This window comes from Procambarus clarkii, chromosome 92, assembly GCF_040958095.1.
Source record: "Procambarus clarkii isolate CNS0578487 chromosome 92, FALCON_Pclarkii_2.0, whole genome shotgun sequence".
Taxonomy (NCBI): domain Eukaryota; kingdom Metazoa; phylum Arthropoda; class Malacostraca; order Decapoda; family Cambaridae; genus Procambarus; species Procambarus clarkii.
In genome coordinates, this window is record NC_091241.1 from 16,284,401 (window position 1) to 16,304,263 (window position 19,863).

General features: G+C 54.2%; 1 protein-coding gene across 13 annotated transcripts in view; it reads right to left on the minus strand.

Annotated features, from left to right (window-relative positions):
* Positions 1 to 19,863, minus strand: part of LOC123774996 (solute carrier family 23 member 1) — a 148,339-nt gene that overhangs the window by 35,180 nt on the left and 93,296 nt on the right. For all 13 annotated transcript variants that reach the window (XR_011225973.1, XR_011225974.1, XR_011225972.1 and 10 more), the window contains 2 exons: positions 8,810 to 8,936; positions 6,914 to 7,034 (listed from right to left, as the gene is read on the minus strand). Coding sequence is in view for 5 of the 13 variants with exons in the window: in XM_045769697.2 (XP_045625653.1) it covers positions 6,914 to 7,034; positions 8,810 to 8,936 (248 nt within the window). In the remaining 8 variants the exon portion in view is untranslated. The remainder of the gene's footprint in view (positions 1 to 6,913; positions 7,035 to 8,809; positions 8,937 to 19,863) is intronic.

The following is a 19,863-nucleotide window of genomic DNA, read 5'->3' on the forward strand; positions in this document are numbered from 1 at the left end:
GTATCTCCTCTATACCCACTTCTCCCTCGCCCCATGGGTATCTTCTCTATACCCACTTCTCCCTCGCCCCATGGGTATCTTCTCTATACCCACTTCTCCCTCGCCCCATGGGTATCTCCTCTATACCCACTTCTCCCTCGCCCCATGGGTATCTCTTCTATACCCACTTCTCCCTCGCCCCATGGGTATCTTCTTTATACCCACTTCTCCCTCGCCCCATGGGTATCTTCTCTATACCCACTTCTCCCTCGCCCCATGGGTATCTCTTCTATACCCACTTCTCCCTCGCCCCATGGGTATCTCCTCTATACCCACTTCTCCCTCGCCCCATGGGTATCTTCTCTATACCCACTTCTCCCTCGCCCCATGGGTATCTTCTCTATACCCACTTCTCCCTCGCCCCATGGGTATCTTCTCTATACCCACTTCTCCCTCGCCCCATGGGTATCTTCTCTATACCCACTTCTCCCTCGCCCCATGGGTATCTTCTCTATACCCACTTCTCCCTCGCCCCATGGGTATCTCCTCTATACCCACTTCTCCCTCGCCCCATGGGTATCTCCTCTATACCCACTTCTCCCTCGCCCCATGGGTATCTCTTCTATACCCACTTCTCCCTCGCCCCATGGGTATCTTCTTTATACCCACTTCTCCCTCGCCCCATGGGTATCTTCTCTATACCCACTTCTCCCTCGCCCCATGGGTATCTCTTCTATACCCACTTCTCCCTCGCCCCATGGGTATCTCCTCTATACCCACTTCTCCCTCGCCCCATGGGTATCTTCTCTATACCCACTTCTCCCTCGCCCCATGGGTATCTTCTCTATACCCACTTCTCCCTCATCCCATGGGTATCTTCTCTATACCCACTTCTCCCTCGCCCCATGGGTATCTTCTCTATACCCACTTCTCCCTCGCCCCATGGGTATCTTCTCTATACCCACTTCTCCCTCGCCCCATGGGTATCTTCTCTATACCCACTTCTCCCTCGCCCCATGGGTATCTTCTCTATACCCACTTCTCCCTCGCCCCATGGGTATCTCCTCTATACCCACTTCTCCCTCGCCCCATGGGTATCTTCTCTATACCCACTTCTCCCTCGCCCCATGGGTATCTCCTCTATACCCACTTCTCCCTCGCCCCATGGGTATCTTCTCTATACCCACTTCTCCCTCGCCCCATGGGTATCTCCTCTATACCCACTTCTCCCTCGCCCCATGGGTATCTTCTCCTCTATTTAATCTCAGTCTTATAAGAAGCCTTCTATCGAGGTCCCCACAAGAAGGTCCAATCACTCACTCTTCCCTCGATGCAACCTCGTAATAGTGGCCTAACTCCCGGGTACCTATTTACTGCTAGGTAAACAGAGGCATTAGGATAAAGGAAATGTTCCTGATCATTCCTTCCCCGCTCGGAGATCGAATCCAGGATCTTCGATTGCCAGTCGAGAGCGAAGCCAACTGTGCTACGTGACCCTCTACTCTCCTGTATAAAGACAGACTAAGAGCTGGGACATGAAGATAAACTAAGAGCTGGGACATGAAGATAAACTAAGAGCTGGGACATGAAGACAGACTAAGAGCTGGGACATGTAGACAGACTAAGAGCTGGGACATGTAGACACACTAAGAGCTGGGACATGAAGACAGACTAAGAGCTGGGACATGAAGACAGACTAAGAGCTGGGACATGAAGACAGTCTAAGAGCTGGGACATGAAGACACACTAAGAGCTGGGACATGAAGACAGTCTAAGAGCTGGGACATGAAGACAGACTAAGAGCTGGGACATGTAGACAGACTAAGAGCTGGGACATGTAGACACACTAAGAGCTGGGACATGAAGACAGACTAAGAGCTGGGACATGTAGACAGACTAAGAGCTGGGACATGTAGACACACTAAGAGCTGGGACATGAAGACAGACTAAGAGCTGGGACATGTAGACAGTCTAAGAGCTGGGACATGAAGACAGTCTAAGAGCTGGGACATGAAGACAGACTAAGAGCTGGGACATGAAGACAGACTAAGAGCTGGGACATGAAGACAGACTAAGAGCTGGGACATGAAGACAGACTAAGAGCTGGGACATGAAGACAGACTAAGAGCTGGGACATGAAGATAAACTAAGAGCAGGGACATGAAGACAGTCTAAGAGCTGGGACATGAAGACAGACTAAGAGCTGGGACATGTAGACAGACTAAGAGCTGGGACATGAAGACAGTCTAAGAGCTGGGACATGTAGACAGTTTAAGAGCTGGGACATGAAGACACACTAAGAGCTGGGACATAAAGACAGACTAAGAGCTGGGACATGAAGACAGACTAAGAGCTGGGACATGAAGACAGACTAAGAGCTGGGACATGTAGACAGACTAAGAGCTGGGACATGAAGACAGTCTAAGAGCTGGGATATGAAGACAGTCTAAGAGCTGGGACATGAAGACAGACTAAGAGCTGGGACATGAAGACAGACTAAGAGCTGGTACATGAATACAGACTAAGAGCTGGGACATGAAGACAGACTAAGAGCTGGGACATGAAGATAAACTAAGAGCAGGGACATGAAGACAGTCTAAGAGCTGGGACATGAAGACAGACTAAGAGCTGGGACATGTAGACAGACTAAGAGCTGGGACATGAAGACAGTCTAAGAGCTGGGACATGTAGACAGTCTAAGAGCTGGGACATGAAGACACACTAAGAGCTGGGACATGAAGACAGACTAAGAGCTCGGACATAAAGACAGACTAAGAGCTGGGACATGAAGACAGACTAAGAGCTGGGACATGTAGACAGACTAAGAGCTGGGACATGAAGACAGTCTAAGAGCTGGGACATGAAGACAGTCTAAGAGCTGGGACATGAAGACACACTAAGAGCTGGGACATGAAGACATACTAAGAGCTGGGACATGAAGACACACTAAGAGCTGGGACATGAAGACACACTAAGAGCTGGGACATAAAGACACACTAAGAGCTGGGACATGAAGACAGTCTAAGAGCTGGGACATGAAGACACACTAAGAGCTGGGACATGAAGACACCACTAAGAGCTGGGACATAAAGACAGACTAAGAGCTGGGACATAAAGACAGACTAAGAGCTGGGACATAAAGACAGACTAAGAGCTGGGACATAAAGACACACTAAGAGCTGGGACATGAAGACAGTCTAAGAGCTGGGACATGAAGACACACTAAGAGCTGGGACATGAAGGCACACTAAGAGCTGGGACATAAAGACAGTCTAAGAGCTGGGACATGAAGACACACTAAGAGCTGGGACATGAAGACACACTAAGAGCTGGGACATGAAGACACACTAAGAGCTGGGACATAAAGACAGTCTAAGAGCTGGGACATGAAGACACACTAAGAGCTGGGACATGAAGACACACTAAGAGCTGGGACATAAAGACAGTCTAAGAGCTGGGACATGAGGACACACTAAGAGCTGGGACATGAAGACAGACTAAGAGCTGGGACATAAAGACAGACTAAGAGCTGGGACATAAAGACAGACTAAGAGCTGGGACATAAAGACAGACTAAGAGCTGGGACATAGAGACACACTAAGAGCTGGGACATGAAGACAGTCTAAGAGCTGGGACATGAAGACACACTAAGAGCTGGGACATGAAGACACACTAAGAGCTGGGACATGAAGACACACTAAGAGCTGGGACATGAAGATAAATTAAGAGCTGGGACATGAAGACAGTCTAAGAGCTGGGACATAAAGACACACTAAGAGCTGGGACATGAAGACAGTCTAAGAGCTGGGACATGAAGACACACTAAGAGCTGGGACATGAAGACACACTAAGAGCTGGGACATGAAGACAGACTAAGAGCTGGGACATAAAGACAGACTAAGAGCTGGGACATAAAGACAGTCTAAGAGCTGGGACATGAAGACACACTAAGAGCTGGGACATAAAGACAGACTAAGAGCTGGGACATGAAGACAGATTAAGAGCTGGGATATGAAGACACACTAAGAGCTGGGACATGACGATAAATTAAGAGCTGGGACATGAAGACAACACTCAGAGCTGGGACATAAAGACAGACTAAGAGCTGGGACATGAAGACACACTAAGAGCTGGGACATGAAGACAGTCTAAGAGCTGGGACATGAAGACACACTAAGAGCTGGGACATGAAGACAGACTAAGAGCTGGGACATAAAGACAGTCTAAGAGCTGGGACATAAAGACAGACTAAGAGCTGGGACATGAAGACACACTAAGAGCTGGGACATAAAGACAGACTAAGAGCTGGGACATGAAGACACACTAAGAGCTGGGACATGAAGACAGACTAAGAGCTGGGACATAAAGACAGACTAAGAGCTGGGACATAAAGACAGACTAAGAGCTGGGACATAAAGACAGACTAAGAGCTGGGACATGAAGACAGATTAAGAGCTGGGATATGAAGACACACTAAGAGCTGGGACATGAAGATAAATTAAGAGCTGGGACATGAAGACAGTCTAAGAGCTGGGACATGAAGATAAATTAAGAGCTGGGACATGAAGACAGTCTAAGAGCTGGGACATAAAGACACACTAAGAGCTGGGACATGAAGACAGACTAAGAGCTGGGACATAAAGACAGACTAAGAGCTGGGACATGAAGACAGTCTAAGAGCTGGGACATGAAGACACACTAAGAGCTGGGACATGAAGACACACTAAGAGCTGGGACATGAAGACAGACTAAGAGCTGGGACATAAAGACAGACTAAGAGCTGGGACATAAAGACAGTCTAAGAGCTGGGACATGAAGACACACTAAGAGCTGGGACATAAAGACAGACTAAGAGCTGGGACATGAAGACAGATTAAGAGCTGGGATATGAAGACACACTAAGAGCTGGGACATGACGATAAATTAAGAGCTGGGACATGAACACAACACTCAGAGCTGGGACATAAAGACAGACTAAGAGCTGGGACATGAAGACACACTAAGAGCTGGGACATGAAGACAGTCTAAGAGCTGGGACATGAAGACACACTAAGAGCTGGGACATGAAGACAGACTAAGAGCTGGGACATAAAGACAGTCTAAGAGCTGGGACATAAAGACAGACTAAGAGCTGGGACATGAAGACACACTAAGAGCTGGGACATAAAGACAGACTAAGAGCTGGGACATGAAGACACACTAAGAGCTGGGACATGAAGACAGACTAAGAGCTGGGACATAAAGACAGACTAAGAGCTGGGACATGAAGACAGACTAAGAGCTGGGACATAAAGACAGTCTAAGAGCTGGGACATAAAGACAGACTAAGAGCTGGGACATGAAGACACACTAAGAGCTGGGACATAAAGACAGACTAAGAGCTGGGACATGAAGACACACTAAGAGCTGGGACATGAAGACAGACTAAGAGCTGGGACATAAAGACAGACTAAGAGCTGGGACATAAAGACAGACTAAGAGCTGGGACATAAAGACAGACTAAGAGCTGGGACATGAAGACAGATTAAGAGCTGGGATATGAAGACACACTAAGAGCTGGGACATGAAGATAAATTAAGAGCTGGGACATGAAGACAGTCTAAGAGCTGGGACATGAAGATAAATTAAGAGCTGGGACATGAAGACAGTCTAAGAGCTGGGACATAAAGACACACTAAGAGCTGGGACATGAAGACAGACTAAGAGCTGGGACATAAAGACAGACTAAGAGCTGGGACATGAAGACAGTCTAAGAGCTGGGACATGAAGACACACTAAGAGCTGGGACATGAAGACACACTAAGAGCTGGGACATGAAGACAGACTAAGAGCTGGGACATAAAGACAGACTAAGAGCTGGGACATAAAGACAGTCTAAGAGCTGGGACATGAAGACACACTAAGAGCTGGGACATAAAGACAGACTAAGAGCTGGGACATGAAGACAGATTAAGAGCTGGGATATGAAGACACACTAAGAGCTGGGACATGACGATAAATTAAGAGCTGGGACATGAACACAACACTCAGAGCTGGGACATAAAGACAGACTAAGAGCTGGGACATGAAGACACACTAAGAGCTGGGACATGAAGACAGTCTAAGAGCTGGGACATGAAGACACACTAAGAGCTGGGACATGAAGACAGACTAAGAGCTGGGACATAAAGACAGTCTAAGAGCTGGGACATAAAGACAGACTAAGAGCTGGGACATGAAGACACACTAAGAGCTGGGACATAAAGACAGACTAAGAGCTGGGACATGAAGACACACTAAGAGCTGGGACATGAAGACAGACTAAGAGCTGGGACATAAAGACAGACTAAGAGCTGGGACATAAAGACAGACTAAGAGCTGGGACATAAAGACAGACTAAGAGCTGGGACATGAAGACAGATTAAGAGCTGGGATATGAAGACACACTAAGAGCTGGGACATGAAGATAAATTAAGAGCTGGGACATGAAGACAGTCTAAGAGCTGGGACATGAAGATAAATTAAGAGCTGGGACATGAAGACAGTCTAAGAGCTGGGATAACAAGACAGACTAAGAGCTGGGATAACAAGACAGACTAAGAGCTGGGATAACAAGACAGACTAAGAGCTGGGATAACAAGACAGACTAAGAGCTGGGATAACAAGACAGACTAAGAGCTGGGACATGAAGACAGACTAAGAGCTGGGATAACAAGACGGACTAAGAGCTGGGATAACAAGACAAACCGAAGACACTGACCAACCACTATAGGCCATCGAGGTTCGGACGCCGGCCCTGCAAGAGGAGAGGCCGTCGCTCTTGCGACCAGTCCAGTTAGATGGGTCAACAGTGCATGAGTAAATTACAATGGAAAGACTATTGGTTTTGACAAAAAAGTCTATTATAAATAGAAGAAGCCATCCGGGAGCCCCGGGACTGCTTGCTTTACCTTACCGGAAAGAGCTTGAATATCTGTAGTTTAGAGAGGGCGAAGCCAGAGTTCTTGGTGTAGGTCGGGAGCGGGAAGGCGACGTTCCTCAGGTACTGGGAGAACACTATCATCATGGCCATGGTCCTGTGGGCGGGGCGGGTGTGGTCAGGCTAGGCGCAGGCACACCAAGGGCTGGCTCTAGGGAGGGGACGGACACACGGGGGGAGGAAGGGAGGGTCGTTCCGACAGAGGGAGCAAGGGACGGATGGAGGGAGCAAGGGACGGATGGAGGGAGCAAGGGACGGATGGAGGGAGCAAGGGACGGATGGAGGGAGCAAGGGACGGATGGAGGGAGCAAGGGGCGGATGGAGGGAGCAAGGGACGGGTGGAGGGAGCAAGGGACGGATGGAGGGAGGTTAAAGGGCAGATCATATCAAGAAGATGACGAGACGACGACGTTTCGGTCCGTCCTGAGACCATTAAGTTTATCAACTGTGACTATTCTCAAGCTAAACGAAATTTCTTTCATCCCAAACCTGTTTCCAACACTAGTACCTTTGTGCTCTGCCTTCTCTTCATATCGGAACTCCAATATCACTAATACCCTTCGTCCTCTTGACATAAAGCTCACCTTGCGACCAACTAACTCTCTTCGTAGTAATGGGGTTCACACTGTTCCTGCTGCTGCTGCTGCTGCTGCTGCTGGTGTCTACACTATTTCCTGTTGGTGTTGTCCTCTCCAGGACTTTGGTGTAACTGACCCTACCCTTAATGACAGACTTAAGGAACACACAAGAAGTGTTAAGTCTGCAGACACAAACACTGCTCTCTTCTGTCATGTTAGGGACGCTAATCACTGTAGAGTCTGTGAAGACGCCGTCTTCACAGACGTCGTCTTGTTAACTGGGCTCTGATATACAACCTATTGATTGGTGTTGTTCTACAATAATGTTTCCTGCCTCTACTCTTGACAGACGCCGTCTTGTTGACTGTGGCTCTCATACACAACCTTCCCAACATGAACCTTAGTCCTGGCTTTGTTGCTCTTGACTCTTCCCTTTCACAGTACATACTCTAATGTTCCAACCTCCTTAACAAACGTGACCTAACACAAGCCTACCCATCCTTTTTCACATTTTTTTTCTTCTTATTCTTACGTTCCCATTCTTCCTTTATCCCATTGCTACACCCATCTTATCCGTACCTTTGTTCGTGTTCTTACCTTTCACCTTGCTCTTTTTTACCTTCTACTAGAAATTACCTCCTCTTACCTGCTCCTCACCTCATTTTTGCCTTACTTAATGCCCGTGGCCTTTCCCGCTCACACACACATGCACATCTCTTGTGCCAGGTAGGTCCAATACGGGCTCACCATAGCCCGTGCTGCTTGGAATTTTTGTTCCGAGTAGCTGAATCTAAGCCAACAACATCTCGCTAACAACACAGTCGACTTGCTAATGGTCCAGGACGGACCTAAACGTGGTCCTCATCTTGTGGTGTGTGGTCTGGTCATCATATCTTCACCCACGTTATAGTGACTCGTCGTCTGCTCATGTCTAAACACTAAATAAATGTGAGTCAAAGGAAAAAAATAACATAAGATCTGACTATGAATAAAAAAGCCCATACTGTCATAAGTTACCAACTTACTCTTAATTTGGTTTACCAAGCTATGCTACGCTCCTTCCCCCTCCTATGAGGATACTCCCCCCCCCCATCCTCCCTCACCGAGAGTACCTGGTTGATACCTGGTTGATGGGGTTCTGGGAGTTCTTCTACTCCCCAAGCCCGGCCCGAGGCCAGGCTCGACTTGTTACTAAAGGGAGTATATACTCCCTCCCCCCCCCCCCCCCCCCCGCCACAAGAGCAAGCACGAGCTCTCCCCCCCCCCCAAGTGGGAGTGTCCAGCGATCACCTACATGAAGGAGATCCCCCAGTGGAGCGCCGCCTTCTTGGCGGCCACGTCGAAGAGGGAGAGGCCGACCAGCGTCACGGTGGGCACCACGGTCAGCGGCGTGATCCACGTCAGCAGGACGCCCATCACGCCTGCAACCACCACAATAACATCCACATTAAGAAATCTCATCATGCGAGGAATTTTGACAATGTAAGCACGGCATTCTCCTAGGTGTCGCCCCTCTGCTAGTACTAGGGCAGGGGCCGCCACCACCCCTACTACTAGGGCAGGGGTCACCACCACCCCTACTACTAGGGCAGGGGCCGCCACCACCCCTACTACTAGGGCAGGGGCCGCCACCACCCCTACTACTAGGGCAGGGGCCGCCACCACCCCTACTACTAGGGCAGGGGCCACCACCACCCCTACTACTAGGGCAGGGGTCGCCACCACCCCTACTACTAGGGCAGAGGCCGCCACCACCCCTACTACTAGGGCAGGGGCCGCCACCACCCCTACTACTAGGGCAGGGGCCGCCACCACCCCTACTACTAGGGCAGGGGCCGCCACCACCCCTACTACTAGGGCAGAGGCCGCCACCACCCCTACTACTAGGGCAGGGGCCGCCACCACCCCTACTACTAGGGCAGGGGCCGCCACCACCCCTACTACTAGGGCAGGGGCCGCCACCACCCATACTACTAGGGCAGGGGCCGCCACCACCCCTACTACTAGGGCAGGGGCCACCGCCACCCCTACTACTAGGGCAGGGGCCACCACCACCCCTACTACTAGGGCAGGGGCCGCCACCCCTACTACTAGGGCAGGGGCCGCCACCACCCCTACTACTAGGGCAGGGGCCACCACCACCCCTACTACTAGGGCAGGGGCCACCACCACCCCTACTACTAGGGCAGGGGCCGCCACCACCCCTACTACTAGGGCAGGGGCCACCACCACCGCTACTACTAGGGCAGGGGCCGCCACCCCTACTACTAGGGCAGGGGCCGCCACCACCCCTACTACTAGGGCAGGGGCCGTCACCCCTACTACTAGGGCAGGGGCCGCCACCACCCCTACTACTAGGGCAGGGGCCGCCACCACCCCTACTACTAGGGCAGGGGCCATCACCCCTACTACTAGGGCAGGGGCCACCACCACCCCTACTACTAGGGCAGGGGCCGCCACCACCCCTACTACTAGGGCAGGGGCCACCACCATCCCTACTACTAGGGCAGGGGCCGCCACCCCTACTACTAGGGCAGGGGCCGCCACCACCCCTACTACTAGGGCAGGGGCCACCACCCCTACTACTAGGGCAGGGGCCGCCACCCCTACTACTAGGGCAGGGGCCGCCACCACCCCTACTACTAGGGCAGGAGTCACCACCCCTACTACTAGGGCAGGGGCCGCCACCCCTACTACTAGGGCAGGGGCCGCCACCACCCCTACTACTAGGGCAGGGGCCACCACCACCCCTACTACTAGGGCAGGGGCCACCACCACCCCTACTACTAGGGCAGGGGCCGCCACCACCCCTACTACTAGGGCAGGGGCCGTCACCCCTACTACTAGGGCAGGGGCCACCACCACCCCTACTACTAGGGCAGGGGCCACCACCCCTACTACTAGGGCAGGGGCCGCCACCACCCCTACTACTAGGGCAGGGGCCACCACCACCCCTACTACTAGGGCAGGGGCCACCACCCCTACTACTAGGGCAGGGGCCGCCACCACCCCTACTACTAGGGCAGGGGCCACCACCACCCCTACTACTAGGGCAGGGGCCACCACCCCTACTACTAGGGCAGGGGTCACCACCATCCCTACTACTAGGGCAGGGGCCACCACCACCCCTACTACTAGGGCAGGGGCCGTCACCCCTACTACTAGGGCAGGGGCCGCCACCACCCCTACTACTAGGGCAGGGGCCACCACCACCCCTACTACTAGGGCAGGGGCCGCCACCACCCCTACTACTAGGGCAGGGGCCACCACCACCCCTACTACTAGGGCAGGGGCCACCACCACCCCTACTACTAGGGCAGGGGCCGCCACCCCTACTACTAGGGCAGGGGCCGCCACCACCCCTACTACTAGGGCCGGAGCCGCCACCACCCCTACTACTAGGGCAGGGGCCACCACCACCCCTACTACTAGGGCAGGGGCCACCACCACCCCTACTACTAGGGCAGGGGCCACCACCACCCCTACTACTAGGGCAGGGGTCACCATCCCCCCTACTACTAGGGCAGGGGTCACGACCACCCCTACTACTAGGGCAGGGGCCACCACCACCCCTACTACTAGGGCAGGGGCCGCCACCACCCCTACTACTAGGGCAGGGGCCGCCACCACCCCTACTACTAGGGCAGGGGCCACCACCACCCCTACTACTAGGGCAGGGGCCGCCACCACCCCTACTACTAGGGCAGGGGCCGCCGCCACCCCTACTACTAGGGCAGGGGCCGCCACCACCCCTACTACTAGGGCAGGGGTCGCCACCCCTACTACTAGGGCAGGGGCCGCCGCCACCCCTACTACTAGGGCAGGGGTCACCACCACCCCTACTACTAGGGCAGGGGTCACCACCACCCCTACTACTAGGGCAGGGGCCACCACCACCCCTACTACTAGGGCAGGGGCCGCCACCACCCCTACTACTAGGGCAGGGGCCACCACCACCCCTACTTCTAGGGCAGGGGCCACCACCACCCCTACTACTAGGGCAGGGGCCGCCACCACCCCTACTACTAGGGCAGGGGCCACCACCCCTACTACTAGGGCAGGGGCCGTCACTCCTACTACTAGGGCAGGGGCCGCCACCACCCCTACTACTAGGGCAGGGGCCGCCACCCCTACTACTAGGGCAGGGGCCGCCACCCCTACTACTAGGGCAGGGGCCGCCACCACCCCTACTACTAGGGCAGGGGCCGCCGCCACCCCTACTACTAGGGCAGGGGCCGCCACCCCTACTACTAGGGCAGGGGCCACCACCACCGCTACTACTAGGGCAGGGGCCGCCACCCCTACTACTAGGGCAGGGGCCGCCACCCCTACTACTAGGGCAGGGGCCGCCACCCCTACTACTAGGGCAGGGGCCGCCACCCCTACTACTAGGGCAGGGGCCGCCACCACCCCTACTACTAGGGCAGGGGCCGCCGCCACCCCTACTACTAGGGCAGGGGCCGCCACCCCTACTACTAGGGCAGGGGCCGCCACCACCCCTACTACTAGGGCAGGGGCCGCCGCCACCCCTACTACTAGGGCAGGGGCCGCCACCACCCCTACTACTAGGGCAGGGGTCACCACCACCCCTACTACTAGGGCAGGGGCCACCACCACCCCTACTACTAGGGCAGGGGCCGCCACCACCCCTACTACTAGGGCAGGGGTCACCACCACCCCTACTACTAGGGCAGGGGCCACCACCACCCCTACTACTAGGGCAGGGGCCGCCACCACCCCTACTACTAGGGCAGGGGTCACCACCACCCCTACTACTAGGGCAGGAGTCACCACCCCTACTACTAGGGCAGGGGCCGCCACCCCTACTACTAGGGCAGGGGCCGCCACCACCCCTACTACTAGGGCAGGGGCCACCACCACCCCTACTACTAGGGCAGGGGCCACCACCACCCCTACTACTAGGGCAGGGGCCGCCACCACCCCTACTACTAGGGCAGGGGCCGTCACCCCTACTACTAGGGCAGGGGCCACCACCACCCCTACTACTAGGGCAGGGGCCACCACCCCTACTACTAGGGCAGGGGCCGCCACCACCCCTACTACTAGGGCAGGGGCCACCACCACCCCTACTACTAGGGCAGGGGCCACCACCCCTACTACTAGGGCAGGGGCCGCCACCACCCCTACTACTAGGGCAGGGGCCACCACCACCCCTACTACTAGGGCAGGGGCCACCACCCCTACTACTAGGGCAGGGGTCACCACCATCCCTACTACTAGGGCAGGGGCCACCACCACCCCTACTACTAGGGCAGGGGCCGTCACCCCTACTACTAGGGCAGGGGCCGCCACCACCCCTACTACTAGGGCAGGGGCCACCACCACCCCTACTACTAGGGCAGGGGCCGCCACCACCCCTACTACTAGGGCAGGGGCCACCACCACCCCTACTACTAGGGCAGGGGCCACCACCACCCCTACTACTAGGGCAGGGGCCGCCACCCCTACTACTAGGGCAGGGGCCGCCACCACCCCTACTACTAGGGCCGGAGCCGCCACCACCCCTACTACTAGGGCAGGGGCCACCACCACCCCTACTACTAGGGCAGGGGCCACCACCACCCCTACTACTAGGGCAGGGGCCACCACCACCCCTACTACTAGGGCAGGGGTCACCATCCCCCCTACTACTAGGGCAGGGGTCACGACCACCCCTACTACTAGGGCAGGGGCCACCACCACCCCTACTACTAGGGCAGGGGCCGCCACCACCCCTACTACTAGGGCAGGGGCCGCCACCACCCCTACTACTAGGGCAGGGGCCACCACCACCCCTACTACTAGGGCAGGGGCCGCCACCACCCCTACTACTAGGGCAGGGGCCGCCGCCACCCCTACTACTAGGGCAGGGGCCGCCACCACCCCTACTACTAGGGCAGGGGTCGCCACCCCTACTACTAGGGCAGGGGCCGCCGCCACCCCTACTACTAGGGCAGGGGTCACCACCACCCCTACTACTAGGGCAGGGGTCACCACCACCCCTACTACTAGGGCAGGGGCCACCACCACCCCTACTACTAGGGCAGGGGCCGCCACCACCCCTACTACTAGGGCAGGGGCCACCACCACCCCTACTTCTAGGGCAGGGGCCACCACCACCCCTACTACTAGGGCAGGGGCCGCCACCACCCCTACTACTAGGGCAGGGGCCACCACCCCTACTACTAGGGCAGGGGCCGTCACTCCTACTACTAGGGCAGGGGCCGCCACCACCCCTACTACTAGGGCAGGGGCCGCCACCCCTACTACTAGGGCAGGGGCCGCCACCCCTACTACTAGGGCAGGGGCCGCCACCACCCCTACTACTAGGGCAGGGGCCGCCGCCACCCCTACTACTAGGGCAGGGGCCGCCACCCCTACTACTAGGGCAGGGGCCACCACCACCGCTACTACTAGGGCAGGGGCCGCCACCCCTACTACTAGGGCAGGGGCCGCCACCCCTACTACTAGGGCAGGGGCCGCCACCCCTACTACTAGGGCAGGGGCCGCCACCCCTACTACTAGGGCAGGGGCCGCCACCACCCCTACTACTAGGGCAGGGGCCGCCGCCACCCCTACTACTAGGGCAGGGGCCGCCACCCCTACTACTAGGGCAGGGGCCGCCACCACCCCTACTACTAGGGCAGGGGCCGCCGCCACCCCTACTACTAGGGCAGGGGCCGCCACCACCCCTACTACTAGGGCAGGGGTCACCACCACCCCTACTACTAGGGCAGGGGCCACCACCACCCCTACTACTAGGGCAGGGGCCGCCACCACCCCTACTACTAGGGCAGGGGTCACCACCACCCCTACTACTAGGGCAGGGGCCACCACCACCCCTACTACTAGGGCAGGGGCCGCCACCACCCCTACTACTAGGGCAGGGGTCACCACCACCCCTACTACTAGGGCAGGGGCCGCCACCACCCCAACATTAGCACCTTATTAAATTCAATAACAAAGTTATATCTGTAAATAATAATTATCTAAGGTTATTTTAGACTATTAGACTCATTACCATAATATTTGAATGATACAAACATTTTGGAATAGGATGGTAACCTAATGATGATATAACCTTTTGTTGAATGTGTTAGAATGTGTTTTGAAAGTAGCCCGTCCTCAGGTTAGTTAGTTCACATCCGCCGCTCCGGCCGCCACTAAGACCCATGCTCGCTTGTGCTCTCCAGTCTCAGCTGTATTACAGCTCTCAACTACCCTCAGATGATGTAGATCACCACCTACAGGCAGCTAAGTGCATGGAGTCCAAGCATGTCATAGCACATCGACAATAACCTACTCAAATCAATCAATTCGAAAACAAAATTCATAACACTCTTCTGCTGTGAGTACCAGTGCCTGCTGCCGCCTCCGTGCTGCCTGACGCAAGTTTCCACTACAACACATTCCCCATACCACACTCAACCAACCATGCCTCTCAAAAGCAAGTTTGTGCAGGGGGAAAAACTGCGAATGTCCAAGTGAGGCACCCATCCTAGACACTCGCCTGGCGTTCCGCGAGCGCTATGTCATGGGTTCGTATCCTGGCCGGGGAGGATTTACTGGGCGCAATTCCTTAACTGTAGCCTCTGTTTAACTCAACAGTAAAATGTGTACTTGGATGTAACAACGATTCTTCGCGGCGGGGGATCGTATTCCAGGGACCTGCCCGAAACGCTACGCGTACTAGTGGCTGTACAAGAATGTAACAACTCTTGTATATATCTGCAAAAAAAAAACACCGACAGCCATCGTGTCTCGCCCTCTGGGGTCAGTGGTGGCGCTGCTCTACTCCATCACTGAGCCAGCTGGGGATTGTGTCCTCTCAATCAATTTGTAGAATGTCCCATATTGACTGACTTTCGCCCTCCTGGGCTGAGATATGCTGAACTCTGTAAATACTATATGAATACTGGAACACTTGATGATATATTGTACATATACCCAAGATTGACTGTGTAATACATCTGTTATACAATGTATTGTACCCATACAATATATAATACATTTGTTATACAATGCATGCACCTATAACCTGAGCTTGTAAAAGCATATTAATCACCTTCAGTGGTTAAGTGTTTAATATCACACTAGTTTCTATAGATGTTATCTTACCCTGTCAAAGTAGGAGAGACATAGGTGAATGTATATATATGTGGATATGTGTAGGTATGTGTATATATGTATATGTGTGTGTATTTGTACACAGGGTATGTAGAAACTGGTCAGAATTGTATTTCATCTTTATAAATGCACATTAATGACACTGTAAAAAGACACCTCGAACACTGTTTATGTAGGACAGACGTAAATCTATGTGTATTTATGTTTTTAGGTTAGCTTAGCATTTTAAAAACACTACAATCATCTTCTGTGGTTGACTGTTCAATAAATCACTGAATTATATGTTTGAACAGATCTCTCACCCTGTCCATGGAGGGCAGAAGAAAATGTATATATGCTGGTTAGCATTGTAAATGTGTGGCCACGTCTGTGGTAGAAAAAAAATTCAAATTCCTCGCTAAGATCCCACTTGACACACTTCCAGCGTGCTGCTGGTACCTTCCAGCGTGCTGCTGGTACCTTCCAGCGTGCTGCTGGTACCTTCCAGCGTGCTGCTGGTACCTTCCAGCGTGCTGCTGGTACCTTCCAGCGTGCTGCTGGTACCTTCCAGCGTGCTGCTGGTACCTTCCAGCGTGCTGCTGGTACCTTCCAGCGTGCTGCTGGTACCTTCCAGCGTGCTGCTGGTACCTTCCAGCGTGCTGCTGGTACCTTCCAGCGTGCTGCTGGTACCTTCCAGCGTGCTGCTGGTACCTTCCAGCGTGCTGCTGGTACCTTCCAGCGTGCTGCTGGTACCTTCCAGCGTGCTGCTGGTACCTTCCAGCGTGCTGCTGGTACCTTCCAGCGTGCTGCTGGTACCTTCCAGCGTGCTGCTGGTACCTTCCAGCGTGCTGCTGGTACCTTCCAGCGTGCTGCTGGTACCTTCCAGCGTGCTGCTGGTACCTTCCAGCGTGCTGCTGGTACCTTCCAGCGTGCTGCTGGTACCTTCCAGCGTGCTGCTGGTACCTTCCAGCGTGCTGCTGGTACCTTCCAGCGTGCTGCTGGTACCTTCCAGCGTGCTGCTGGTACCTTCCAGCGTGCTGCTGGTACCTTCCAGCGTGCTGCTGGTACCTTCCAGCGTGCTGCTGGTACCTTCCAGCGTGCTGCTGGTACCTTCCAGCGTGCTGCTGGTACCTTCCAGCGTGCTGCTGGTACCTTCCAGCGTGCTGCTGGTACCTTCCAGCGTGCTGCTGGTACCTTCCAGCGTGCTGCTGGTACCTTCCAGCGTGCTGCTGGTACCTTCCAGCGTGCTGCTGGTACCTTCCAGCGTGCTGCTGGTACCTTCCAGCGTGCTGCTGGTACCTTCCAGCGTGCTGCTGGTACCTTCCAGCGTGCTGCTGGTACCTTCCAGCGTGCTGCTGGTACCTTCCAGCGTGCTGCTGGTACCTTCCAGCGTGCTGCTGGTACCTTCCAGCGTGCTGCTGGTACCTTCCAGCGTGCTGCTGGTACCTTCCAGCGTGCTGCTGGTACCTTCCAGCGTGCTGCTGGTACCTTCCAGCGTGCTGCTGGTACCTTCCAGCGTGCTGCTGGTACCTTCCAGCGTGCTGCTGGTACCTTCCAGCGTGCTGCTGGTACCTTCCAGCGTGCTGCTGGTACCTTCCAGCGTGCTGCTGGTACCTTCCAGCGTGCTGCTGGTACCTTCCAGCGTGCTGCTGGTACCTTCCAGCGTGCTGCTGGTACCTTCCAGCGTGCTGCTGGTACCTTCCAGCGTGCTGCTGGTACCTTCCAGCGTGCTGCTGGTACCTTCCAGCGTGCTGCTGGTACCTTCCAGCGTGCTGCTGGTACCTTCCAGCGTGCTGCTGGTACCTTCCAGCGTGCTGCTGGTACCTTCCAGCGTGCTGCTGGTACCTTCCAGCGTGCTGCTGGTACCTTCCAGCGTGCTGCTGGTACCTTCCAGCGTGCTGCTGGTACCTTCCAGCGTGCTGCTGGTACCTTCCAGCGTGCTGCTGGTACCTTCCAGCGTGCTGCTGGTACCTTCCAGCGTGCTGCTGGTACCTTCCAGCGTGCTGCTGGTACCTTCCAGCGTGCTGCTGGTACCTTCCAGCGTGCTGCTGGTACCTTCCAGCGTGCTGCTGGTACCTTCCAGCGTGCTGCTGGTACCTTCCAGCGTGCTGCTGGTACCTTCCAGCGTGCTGCTGGTACCTTCCAGCGTGCTGCTGGTACCTTCCAGCGTGCTGCTGGTACCTTCCAGCGTGCTGCTGGTACCTTCCAGCGTGCTGCTGGTACCTTCCAGCGTGCTGCTGGTACCTTCCAGCGTGCTGCTGGTACCTTCCAGCGTGCTGCTGGTACCTTCCAGCGTGCTGCTGGTACCTTCCAGCGTGCTGCTGGTACCTTCCAGCGTGCTGCTGGTACCTTCCAGCGTGCTGCTGGTACCTTCCAGCGTGCTGCTGGTACCTTCCAGCGTGCTGCTGGTACCTTCCAGCGTGCTGCTGGTACCTTCCAGCGTGCTGCTGGTACCTTCCAGCGTGCTGCTGGTACCTTCCAGCGTGCTGCTGGTACCTTCCAGCGTGCTGCTGGTACCTTCCAGCGTGCTGCTGGTACCTTCCAGCGTGCTGCTGGTACCTTCCAGCGTGCTGCTGGTACCTTCCAGCGTGCTGCTGGTACCTTCCAGCGTGCTGCTGGTACCTTCCAGCGTGCTGCTGGTACCTTCCAGCGTGCTGCTGGTACCTTCCAGCGTGCTGCTGGTACCTTCCAGCGTGCTGCTGGTACCTTCCAGCGTGCTGCTGGTACCTTCCAGCGTGCTGCTGGTACCTTCCAGCGTGCTGCTGGTACCTTCCAGCGTGCTGCTGGTACCTTCCAGCGTGCTGCTGGTACCTCGCCGGAATACCATAACTGGAATGAGAATCAGTGGTTCAAAAAAGTGTGTCTAGTCATTGAGGCTCAAATTTCGATCATTCAGAGCCTTCAAAGTGCGGATCTAGCAAACTGCACGAACCTGCATCAACAACAACAAGCAATAGCCCTTCTCTGCGAGGAGGTTTAGAGCTTGTCAAACTAACCAACAACAACTCCAGCGTGATATAAACCGTCTCCATGAGGAAAATACGCGTCTGAAAACCAATGAATAGCTCTTGTCAAAAAACAAGAGGAAGTTCTTAACAAAATAAATGCGTGTATCAGTATTATAACCGCCCAACATTCTATCTCCCAGGATGAACAAGACCAGCAAAAGTTGCTGGACTCTCTTATCATGTCATCTTCAGCCATCCCCTTGGAAAGCGAAAGTGAGAAGTGTATTGACACTGTTCATGTTTTCATAATAGATCAACTGCAATGTGAGGTCAACAAAACAGACATTATTGCTGCCTACAGAGTAGGCAAAACGAATCCAGCAGGACTAAACCAAACAAAAATTTGCCTCAAGCTAGCTACCCAGTCCCTAAAATCTGATCTTGTCCAGTCAGCGGTATCCTCTAAAAAGGGGATTTACATCAAAGATCAGAAAAAGGCAGGAACTCCTCTACTGCCTGCGACAAATCCGGAAACAAAACTGGTGATCCATCAGGGTGTGATCCAATAGGGTGTGATCCATCAGGGTGTGATCCATCAGGGTGTGATCCATCAGGATGTGATCCATCAGGGTGTGATCCATCAGGGTGTGATCCATCAGGGTGTGATCCATCAGGGTGTGATCCATCAGGGTGTGATCCATCAGGGTGTGATCCATCAGGGTGTGATCCATCAGTGCTTTGTTAGAGATGGTATGATAAAAAGTGAGGAAAACTCCTACATGCAAAATGTTTAGAATTTCAAATGAATAACCTCAATACATTCCTCAGACAATGTGGTTTATCTGAGGTGACTAACCCTGTCAGTTAGTCAGGTCAGACTGACATGACGTAACCCTATCACTTGTGCCTCATCTTAATTATCTCCCTTCGTCACCAAGTGGAGGCTAGGTAACCTGTGTCTCACTGTTACCTAGGTTGCCTAGCCTCCCCATACTCCCTTCCTCTATTGTACCCTGGTTTGCCTATGTCCTCTAGTGCAAACTATTACTCTCAGTGTACCTGAGTGTACCTCAAAGTAATCTACCTCACTTTTTCTAGTGAGGTAGATTTTCACTTGTTTCTATTTTATTTGCATTTCATGCTATAGTTAATTTTTATATCTAGAACTTTTTTGTAATTGCTCTAAATTTACATTATTCTAAGGAACTTAGTTTTATTTGTTTACTCTTTACATTGCATCATAAATTGTATCTTTCCCTTTTTTACCATCAAACAGCCTTTTTATGCAAACTAG